Here is an 11,833-nt window from a genome sequence, read left to right as displayed (position 1 = left end):
CCCCAGAGTGCGGTCCTGATAAATCTCATTTACCTGGAAGAGAGAGAGATACTTTAAAGTGTGTGTGTGTGTGTGTGTGTGTGTGTGTGTGTGTGTGTGTGTGTGTGTGTGTGTGTGTGTGTGTGTGTGTTACTACCTACTATATTCATGAGAGTCAGCAGGTATCTCTGGACGTGTTCTCGGCCGTGGAAGTGAAGCACAGAGTAGTCAACTCCTAACAACACCTAGAATTAACACACATTGTTAGAGAGACGAGAGAGATACAGTATTACAGAAGAGGAGAGGAGAAGAGAGGAGAGGAGAGAGGGGAGGAGAGAGGAGAAGAGGAGAGGAGAGGAGGATAAAGGAGAAGAGGTGAGAGGACAGGACAGGAGAGAAAAGAAGAGAGGAGAGGGGAGAAGCTAGTGTTGAAGAATCCCTTTTGGTTGTCCCAAACAATAAATTAGTTCACACCTAGCTGAGAGGCCAAAGGCTACAGCCCCTACCCCTATCTACTTATCCGCCTCTTCTTCAGTGTCTCCTAGCTGGCCAGAGGAGAGCACTCCTCTTGTTCAGTGTCTCCTAGCTGGCCAGAGGAGAGCACTCCTCTTGTTCAGTGTCTCCTAGCTGGCCAAAGGAGAGCATTCATCTCAGTCAAAGCTCATTTAAACCACTTGTATATTGTAATAATAGTTTTTTTTCTATTAAACCTATTTTGATCAGAAGATCTGTTATTATCTAGATCCTAATGTGAAACACTGTGATTTACCATACCCTGCCTATCAAATTCATGGGTCAGTTATTGCACTTTTTACTTCTTACTGAAACACTGTGATTATTTGTATTACTGAATAGAGAGCCTATTAGGATGCTAGATCCTAATGTGAAACACTGTGATTTACCATACCTTGCTATGCTCGCTCATGCCTGTATTTTTTATGTCTGTTCAATTTTTATAATTTTTAGACTATTTTTAAACTGAATCATTTTAAACTATTTTTATTATTTGTGTTACTGAAAACTGTAAGCGGAGAGCCTATTGGGATGCTAGATCCTAATGTGAAACACTGTGATTTGCCATACCTTGCTACCTGTCTATCTTTTTTATGCCCGCTTATGCCTGTATTTTTTTACTGTTGTGAAGCACTTTGAACTGCAACCTCTGTATGAAAAGTGCTATACAAATAAAGTTATTATTATATTATCGATGAGTCCGGTTTCAACTACAATTGGCGTCACTCAAATTGGACTTAACTCTGTTGCAGAGAAGGGGGTGATTGTCGTCAAATTATTCAGAGGTGAGGAAACATTCTACTTATACCCCATTTTTCTGCAATAACATGATGGAAATTGACTGGTGGACAGAGCTTGACTGAGAGTGAGGTTGTATATACACACTGATTAATCATTATACAGTACTTGGTTAACCTCTTAACACATTCAGAGCTGGCCGGATATGACCAAATTAGGGCTTGTAGGCCAGCGCTTTAATCAATGGGAGGACGGGGATATTTGCGAACGCTTAAACTATCTTATAGTTATAGTCTCCTTCATGGAGAAGACAGGTTGTGTTTCATCGACTGGTGTTGTATGTAGAACATCAGTGGGCAGAGAGCTGGCTAGTGTTTTTACTGACTCAACAAAGTAGGTGTTAAAAGCTGTCGCTACTTGTTCGGGGTCTTGTGTTACACAACCGTTTATTTTAAGTTATAATATTTTTCCTGTGTTTTTCCTGTCTTTCCCTGTCAGTTTCTTTATGTTATTCCATATCATCTTATTATTTCTAATGCCAATAAAGAGAGCTGCCTTTGCCTGCCTCAGTTATCTTGTTACTTTGTTCCTCAGGGGTTGTAAATCTACGTTTGTCATGCTCTTTTTTAAACTTGAGAGCTATTTTAAGGGCCTGATCTCTATCTTTCATTGATTTTCTTATACTGTCGTTTATCCAGGGGAGGGTGCTCTTTTGTCCACGTTTTGATTTAGTTTATTTTAGGAAACTGTTCATGGTGGTCTTGATGGTGGAGCGGAACAGGTGACTGTCCGTTTCTACATCTGCTCCTGTTAGTATCGTACTCCAATCAATTTTATTTATTGCTTCATCAAAGTCACCTTGATCAGCCTTTGGTATTCTGAGATGGGTTTGTCTTTTGGAGGTAGACAGAGTAAATCTATTTTTGGATAGTTTTCTGGATACTAGAGTCAGGTTATGATCGGATAGGCCAGTGACAACATTTTATGTTTTAGTGATCCTCTCTGGTTTGTTGCTGAACACCAGATCGATTTGGGTCTGGGATTTGGTTGTTATTCTGGTTGGTCCTTTGACCATCTGCACAAAATTTAATTTGGTTGTGAGTTTCTTGAGAGCTTGTCTTCCATGTTTATCTTCCCAGTTTATGTTGAAGTCTCCCATTAGGTGTACTTCTTTATCAAGGTTACATTCTTTAAGTATAGAGTTTAGCTGGTCAAAAAAGATGGCTTTTGAATCCGGTGGTCGGTAGAGCCCTAGGACCAGGGAGAAATGCGAGGCTCTGTGCGAGATTTAAACGCGGAGCCCCCCCCCCCCCCCCCCCCCACCCCTAAAGGTTAAAAAAATTATAATAAATAATAGCGCTGCCCGAGGCTGGGCATGATACAGTCAACATATAGCAAGAGAGAGAGAGAGAGAGAGAGAGAGAGAGAGAGAGAGAGAGAGAGAGAGAGAGAGAGAGAGAGAGAGAGAGAGAGCTCCCATTCTACAGTCAATATACAGTGTTATCGCTTTGTAACACTGTACAAATTTCTCCACAACACACATGTACAAGTGGCAGTAATGCAGAAAATCCAGCAAGGGAAGAAGCAGTGTAGAAAACAGGTGGAGTTTTTGCCTAGCAATGGGAATGCTTTGGCTGTACTGTGGATAGAAGTACACACTCTAGTGTTGATGTCTTTGTTTACAAGGCTTCAGCTATGGTTGCTCTGCTACAAACACAGTAGTGCAGCTGTGTGCACATCCAACCTGTTTTAGGCCAGGTGCAGGATAAAACTAAATGTGACTGAAGGAAAAATTGCAATGAACTGACGGACACAATTGACAACTATAAGCAATGCAATGCTCAGAGAGAGAGAGAGTCTGTGATGATCCAGACAGAGAGAGTCTGTTGTCCAGAGAGATGAGTCTGTGGTCCAGACAGAGAGAGAGAGAGAGAGAGAGAGAGAGAGAGAGATGGGTCTGTGGTCCAGACAGAGAGAGAGAGAGATAAGCAAGACAGCTAAGATGAGCCCCTAAAGGATATTCAACTTTTAATGGAAGAACAAAACAGAAGGAAAAGATAACTTCACAAAGGCAACATGAATATATATAGATCCAAAAGGACAAAGATCAACACGTAAATCCAAAGAGAAGAGGGTCTATACCAGAGAAAACAAATTAGCAAGGAGCCAACGGCCGACATCAGCTAAATAGGCTAACTGCAAATAGAGGTGTACCAGGTACACACCGTTAGCTACAACAGCTAGCCGGCCCGTTTGGCTCAATATAACGTTAGCTATGTTAGCTAGCCGGCCCGCTTTGGCTCAATATAACATTAGCTATGACAGCTAGCCGACCCGTTTGGCTCAATATAACGTTAGCTACGTTAGCTAGCCGGTCCGCTTGGCTCAACATAACGTCTACGACAGCTAGCCAGCCCGCTAGCTCAACATAACGTTGGCTATGATAGTTAGCCGGCCCGCTAGCTCAACATAACATTAGCTACGATAGCTAGCCGGCCCGCTAGCTCAACATAAGGTTAGCTACGATAGCTAGCCGGCCCGCTGGTCCAACAGAACGTCAGCTACGATAGCTAGCCGGCCCGCTGGCTCCACATAACGTTAGCCAACATAACTTTAGCCACGATAGCTAGCCGGCCCGAGAGAGAGAGAGAGAGAGATTTCCACGGCGGGAATAGAATAGAGTGCATTAAAAACTCACCAAACTTCCAAGAGGATGGAGACAACCGCGTGGAGTTGACGAAGTTCATCTGCCGAACGACCGTCCTCTTCATCTTGGCATAACAATGCTGCATGCGCTCTCTCTAGGTTAGCTAACGCTAGTTAGCCTTTAGCTACTAGCCGACATGGCTATCCCGACTGAACCACACGTTAGCACTCGATATTATAATGTAGCTAAAGCTAACTAGCTGTCCCTGCCTTTAGCTAAGCCGACATGGCTAGCCTGACTGAACTTTCTAACATGCAACAACTTTCATCTTCAGTCCATCTGCCGAACGACCGTCCTCTTCGTCTTGGCTGGCATAACCTCCAATGCTGCACGCGCGAAATAGTCAGACGCAGCTGACGCACGCCGGCCGACTGTACACATGTAACCCCTCCCTTCGTTGAAACCAATAGTATGTCTGCTGCAGAGCCCCAGAACTCCAATAGTGTATCTGCAGAGCCGCAGAGCCAGTGTCTAATGTGAAATATATAAGCATATAAGCAAAACTAGATTTTAGGTCTGTGATGAAAAAGGGCCTCGCGGGAAGGGGGGCCTCGCAAAAAAAAATAAAAAAATAAAAAAAAATAATAAAAAAATATATATATATATTTTTTTGTGCGATGCCCCCCTTCCCGCGAGGCCCTGTGCGACCGCACTGCTCGCACACCCCCTGAGGCGGCCCTGCCTAGGACAATAAATGACATTTGTGGGGACAGGGTAATGCTTAAACCAATGCATTCCAGATCATCATTTGTAAAGTTGATCTGGGTACAGTGGATGGTGTCTTTAACATAGAACATTACTCCTCCCCATCTATCATTTGGTCAATCTTTTCTGAATATATTATAGCCGGGTACCGTTAAAGCAGCAGCTGGGGAGTTGGAGTGAAGCCAGGTTTCAGACAAAAATAAATAATCTAAATTTGATTCTATCAGCAGTTGTTTAATTTGGTAACTTTTTGGGATGAGACTGTGTATGTTCAAGTGCCCCGCTAAGAGGCCTTTAGGCTTAGCACGGGGGTCCCATACAACTCTAGCACTATTTACAGACTGGATGAAGTGCAATATTTTCATTTTTTTATTGCTGGGTTCATAGTGTGTTTTTTAACATTTGTTGTACATATGGTACCATCAGTAACATTACAGTCATGGTGATCAGTAGGGAACTAATGTTTGGTGGTCGTATTTCTGGTCGAGCCGAGACGGAGACGGGCAATCACAATGATTTCTGGATGGGCACGCTGTGGATACGTGTGGAGAGGTGGGAGTAATTAATGTAACTTTTCTGGCACCGTGGGAGTTACTGCCAGGTCTGGTGAATGTCTTGGAGATGTTGCTGCACCGAATTTCTTCGTCAAGTCTCCCCATGGAGGCAGCGGGGTGGGTGCCGTAGTTATCCGTGTCCTCAGCCTCTGCCACCGGCTTCCTCCGCGGATCCCTTCAGTCCAGTGTGTCGTCCGGTCCTCCTGGTCACATGGTTGATTCTTCCTCCACAGGATTAGGTAGGTTGATTTGTTCAATTTGTGCACGGAAACTGAGATTCAAGCATACCTGCGAACTACTAGCGTTGCTCCCAGATAGTTGTTTCACGTTATCCGCTCCCGGTGGTGTCCATTGCGGGTCCCCGCAGCTTGGTGTAGTGGTGTCAGGCCCGTGTTGGTTGTTCAATTAATCCGCGGTCACACTCGGGCAGAAGACGGGAGCATCATGGTTATGGTGGTAGCATTCACTTATGGTTACAGGATCTCTGAGACATATAATGTTACAGTCTCTCGTTTCATGTTGGAATGATATCCTTGCTCTCAGCTCGCACAGTTTATTTTCCAGAGATTGTACATTAGCAAGCAAAATGCTGGGGAGTGGGGGGCGATTGGCTCGCTTTCTCAGTCTCACCAGAAGCCCGGCTCTGCATCCCCGCTTTCGGCGTCTGTGTCTTTTTGTTCCCGGCAGCACCGCGTTGAACGGGTCTGCTGTAGTTCGTATGAACAAAGGATCTTTGTGTAAAAACCCCGGTTTTTGTGTGATCGCCAAATCTTGTATGTTGAGTAGTTGTTGTGAAGGGCCAGATTAAACCGAATATATATATTTATTTATATATATATATTTAATTGTATTTGTATATTCTCTAATATTCCCTGATATCCCTTGTATATTCCTTGTACAATATGCATTGAATATCCATTCTAGCCTACTGAACATCCCATAATAGTCTCCATTCTACTATTGGTCGAGACCTTGGTGCCAGGCTGCCATACCCCTCAGACCCAGTTCAAACGTACCGCTCGACATGTACGAACAAGTCCTAGTTCCGCGTAGGAATTTGGCTACCGCACCACTAATGGGACTATTTGTTCATAGTGCGTATATATACTGCGCTACTAAAGTAGGACTTTCTTTTCAGTCCAGTTTCTTACCCTCCAATAGAGTCACAGACGTAAAGCCTCCCCGCGATGCCACGTGTGGGAGTAAGGCCAAGTTCGCCTACCATCGGTATTGAGACATCGTGTATATTAATATTTGAATAGTCATATTTGGCACTATATCGTCGAGTTGGACGTAGTCTATTAAGCTAATAATAGTCTGTTAATATATAGTGCTTCGTGCGGTGAGAATACTACCGTAGTCAGTACCCCATCGTTTCGGGCAGAGAACTGGCTGCTTACCCAGGGTGGTTGACCCTATGTGAAGCTGCACCCGAGGAGCCCCAGAGCCGACGAGCGAGTGGACCTGTATACCGGATTATTCTACCGACGACAGCCCGCCTTCCCAGGCACGGATTATGCTTTGGATACTTTGATTATTCTATGGATAAAGACCCCCGACACTACCGTGTGTTGGAACCCCCCCCCTGGAGAGGACACAAGGTGAGGAGACGCTCTGCAAGACGAGGTCTCTCCACGGAGAGAGCCGGCCCACAAAGAGTCCACCTGCTTTCATCTGTGGTCCAAGGATCGCCGGCGCATTGAACGGCACTACAGTGGGTTCTCCTGGGATACCCTTGGCCGGACGAGGCAGCTGGATTCTACCCCCCCCCCCCCCCTCCTACTCCTGTCGGCTTACAAGCGACCGGATTAACCCCCTCTAGTGTATCCAGCCTATAATCATTAAAGTATCATTGCTGTTATTCCTTAACTATTCCAGGTCGTATATTTACCACCTGCGCCTTCAGAGATTGGACATTATCTATTGATATACCGACGAATACTCCTTGCCATAAAAGTGCATACTATTTCAATTCATAAATGTAATTAAGTGATTAAGTGTTTAGTCTACACACCATCACTGTGTAGGCAATAAAGACCTGTTTCTAATTCGTACATTTGTGTTGGATCCGTTTCATCTACGTGAGAGTGTTCATGATAATATATTTATGCCGTGTACTGGGTGGCCGAATATTAAGTACAAAGGTAGTGGTAGTAAGTATCATATCTAGTAATACAGTCAGGGAATTGTACCCCTCAGTTACAATTGGTCCTTCGAGCCGGATGGTAATCAGTGTAATATTAATATAGTGTTATTAATATTGAAATGGCCTATTATGAACACTCCACGAAACGATCCTCCTAACCAACGCCCGCAGCGCGAACGACGGCTCCCTCAGTACTTAGAGGCTTACGCTGTCAGTCAACAACCTAGTCTTCTACTAACAGTAAACGCGGTAAAACTAGAAAGTAAAAGTATGTCTAACCCCAACGCCCAGACTACCCCGACCATAGAGGCCCCTACGGGCTCTAATGTAACTGACCAAGTTCACGTGGGGACCAGTGGGAACCAGACATGACTTCACACCCCGCCAGTACTGAAGAAGTAGTCCCCGATGAGTCCCGGGAGGAATACAACGCTACCGAGAGAGAACTCGGCACGGAAGAAGACGGGGAGAGCACCGTGGAGATAGAGCTCCAAGGCTCCGCAAGGAGTACCCCGAGGGAAGGCTCCCCTATACAACCGCCTTCTCCCAGCGAGGCAGAGAGGACCCTACAGCAGGCCTTCCTCATCAGCCTGAACGCCGCTGCTGAACGCGACCGACTGCAGATCCAGCAGCGGAGCGAAGAAGAGCATATACGTCTAGAAATAAGACGCATTCAGAGGGAAGAGAATGTGGCCCGAGACCGAGCAGACAGCCAGCGAGCAGCTGCTGGTGCTCTACGGGACGCAGAGCGCGACAGACAGCAAGCGCAACTAATAGAACAGCTGATCAGACGGACAACACCCTCTCCCTCCGCCAGAGGCTCCAGGAACTCGTCTAGACACACCTCCAGGGCGGCATCCCCTAGCCGAGTAAACAACCCTGAACTTGACCAACAGACGAGGTCTATACCCCCCACAGACCACCTCCCCCCACCGGTCCAAGCGAGACCTAGCAACCGGGAAGGAGCAGCATATCCTGTGGAGAGGCTAAACCAGAGACTACAAGCACTGGATGACCTAACTGAAGACGAAGAGGAAGAGGAGGAGAACCACGCCCGAAGACAGCACAACACTCTACCGGACCAGGAGGTCCGGTACAGCCCAGGCTATACTCCCGCGGAGCTGCGCTACAGACCCCCGACTCTATACACGGGTGAGCACGACGCACGACCCGCACCGAGGAACAGCACCTGGACAAGCGGGCCATGGTACACTGCCGGTACCAGCCCATACCAAGAAGCGGGAGGAGACTCGCCTAGGAGGCCTCTCCCCCAACGCTCGCCGATGTATCCACAGTCAGCGTCATACATTGGCACGCCTATGGTACCCGACTTCACCCAAGAGAACCGGGCCCAGTATACAGAACTCCGCATGTGTCTGGAGACCATGTTGGTGGATGTATTGGATGAACGCCACAAATACGCCATCCTACTGCAGCACTTAAAGGTGCCCCGCGCACATAATATAGCGCTCGCCTACGCGACTTCCACCACCCCATACACAGCAGCGCTGGTAGCATTGGACCAGAGGTATGGGCGCATATGGGATTACGTGATCCAGGAGATCCGACACATCGACCGCTTACCCCCAGCAATAGACAATCGAGCACTGGACGACCTGTCCATCAGAGTGCAGTCCCTGGTAGGGATGTTGGGAGCGCAAAGAGAGAAGGGGAAGTATGAACTTTACGCCAACTCAAATGTGGAAAGGATCCTGGAGAAACTGCCGCCCGCTCGTCAGGAGCGCTTTAGGCGGCAGAGGGACCACAGAGACCCGAATGGCCCCGAACCGAACCTCCTCGATCTAGCAGACTTCCTGGCGAGAGAAGTCAGCAGCCTACGGCTAGATACATTCGGACGGAGCACCCCTGGCTCCAGAGAAGGAACCAGACGACTAAATGATGGAAGAAGATCGGTGACTGTGATGCACCAATCGGAGTCAGTACCGAGCAGCAGGAGCCACAGTACCCCCTCCAGAACGGAGAAGTGGAAGATAGTGTGCCCCTACTGTGAGAAAGAACACTGGCTAGCGCAATGTGACTCCTTCCCCAAGCTGAACGCGGAGGAAGCAGGTCAATGGATAAAGTCCAACAAGCGCTGTTTTCGCTGTGCGCGCTCACACATGGCAGCCGAATGCCGCTTAAAGAAAAGGTGCACCAAGTGCGATGGAGCCCATCTGGACATACTTCACGACAGTAACAGACGGCGCCCTTCACCTGCACCATCCAGCCGCAAAGCGAGCGTCATGTACATCGATCCCGCCAGCAGCAGTGGAGCCCGAGTACTCCTAAAAGTAGTGCGTGTGACACTAAGCTACCAGAATAAAGTCCTGGACACTTACGCCGTCCTCGATGACGGGTCAGAGAAGACCCTGCTGCTCGCCTCCGCTGCGGCCCAGCTAGGGCTGCGGGGAAGCGAAACCCAAATGACAATTCGGACAATAAGACGAGATTTGAAGACGATAAAGGGCGAGAATGTCTCATTCTCTATCGCAGCAAGCGGCCAGCCTGAGCGACGGTACCAGATTGCAGACGCTTTCACCAGCCAAGAAATAGGACTGTCGCGGTACACATACCCCGTCGCCAAGCTGATGGAGAAATATGCACATCTGCGCAAGTTACCGATCCCGCTCATAGACAATGCTATGCCGACCCTGTTGATAGGCTCCGACCATGCAGACCTAATTGTCCCGATAGACCGGGTTCATACCGGACCCCGAGGCTGTCCTGCAGCAGTCGAGACCCGTTTGGGATGGACTCTCCAAGGCCCGCTCGCCAAATCTCTCAACCGAAGTACAGCCACTAGATGTCTCCACTCCCGAGTCACAGAGGGAGAAACCGCACTCCTGCAACACGTAGAGCGGCTATGGAGCTTGGAACAAATGCCCTTTAAGAATGGAAAGAAAGACATTCGCTCTAAAGATGACATTTACGCCATTCACCTCCTCGAGACAGGGACCAAGAGAGTCCCGGTCAACGGCGTGTTGAGATACGCCACGCCACTCCTGCGGCGAGAAGGAATGCCTACTTTCCACGCCAAGACAGACGCCATAGAACGGTACCTGCTGAACACGGAGCGGCGCTTAGCCAAGAACCCCGCCCAAGAGAGTGTATACCGCGCTGAGATTGAGAAGCTCATCACAGCGGGACACGTCACAAAGATGGACATTAAAGAGGCTGACCAGACCACTGAATCGTGGTACGTGCCCCACCACAAGGTCCATCACAACGGTAAAGACCGCATAGTATTTAACTGCAGCTACCAGATCGGATCCCAAAATCTGAATAAAGAGTTACTGCCCGGTCCCACACTCGGCCCCTCCCTACTCGGCGTTCTACTCCGCTTCCGCCAGGAAAAGGTGGCCATCAGCGGGGACATTAAAGGAATGTTCCTGCAGGTGAGATTAGTAGAGGCGGACAAGCCCCTGTTACGGTTCCTATGGAGAGAGAAGCCAGGAGATGAGCACCCAGCCATCTACCAATGGGAAGTCCTCCCCTTCGGAACGACGTGCAGCCCCTGCTGTGCGACATTTGCACTACAGAAACATGTAGCAGAGGACCCAGCAGCGGACGAAGAGGTCCGACACAGCGTAAAGAACAGCTTCTACGTAGACAACTGTCTACAAAGCCTTTCAACCCAGGAAGAAGCCGAGGCTCTCCTGATTAAACTCCGCGCCTCATTGATCAAAGGCGGCTTTGATCTCAGGCAGTGGGCCAGCAGCGATCCGCAAGTACTGCGCAGCCTCTCCTCCGAGGACAAGGCAGCCAGCAGCGAGACCTGGATGGCTACAATCCCGGGAGAAGCCCAGGAGATGACCCTGGGATTGGTGTGGCGATTCAAAACAGATTCGCTTCACTACAGACACAAGCCCCTGACTACGGAGCAGGGAAGGCCGGCGGCGGCGCCGACCACCAGACGGAGTGTGTACACAACACTCGCCCGACAATATGACCCGCTAGGATGTATTCTACCGTACACCACCAGGGCAAAAATGATTGTACGAGCATTGTGGGACAAGGACCAGGGCTGGGACGACCCCATTCCCGCACACCTTGCATCCACCTGGAGAGAGTGGGAGATGGAGCTCCACTCACTCCCAGGCGTTAATATGCGCCGAAGCTACTTCCCACCCACGGTGAGGCCAGAGACATGTAAAATGGACTTGCACGTCTTCAGTGACGCCTCAGAGGTCGCATACGGATCAGTAGCCTACTTGCGGGCCCAAGACCAAGGGGGAGAGATCTACACAGCATTTGTCCTCGCCCGCTCGAGAGTAGCCCCACGCAAGCAACAATCTATCCCACGTCTAGAGCTCTGCGCAGCCCTAGCCGGAGCGCACCTAGCCACGCTCATCCAACGTGAGCTCACCATACCGGTGTCTAGAACAATCCTGTGGTCAGATTCCACGACGGTACTCGCCTGGATCAAATCGGACTCATGCAAGTACAAAGTCTTCGTGGGAGTCAGAGTCACCGAGATTCAAGACTTAACCG

General features: G+C 48.6%; 1 protein-coding gene across 1 annotated transcript in view; it reads right to left on the bottom strand.

The window, feature by feature from the left end:
• The window catches only part of LOC311233490 (A disintegrin and metalloproteinase with thrombospondin motifs 2-like), a 414,816-nt gene that overhangs the window by 183,877 nt on the left and 219,106 nt on the right, over positions 1–11,833 (bottom strand). The window contains exons 5-6 of the mRNA XM_084320457.1: positions 141–224; positions 1–33 (exon numbers count right to left, since the gene is read on the bottom strand). Of these exons, the coding sequence (XP_084176583.1) occupies positions 1–33; positions 141–224 (117 nt within the window). The remainder of the gene's footprint in view (positions 34–140; positions 225–11,833) is intronic.

Source organism: Notolepis coatsorum (genome assembly GCF_963971535.1).
Source record: "Notolepis coatsorum genome assembly, chromosome: 8".
Lineage (NCBI taxonomy): Eukaryota > Metazoa > Chordata > Actinopteri > Aulopiformes > Paralepididae > Notolepis > Notolepis coatsorum.
This window is presented reverse-complemented; position numbering and strand designations above follow the sequence as displayed.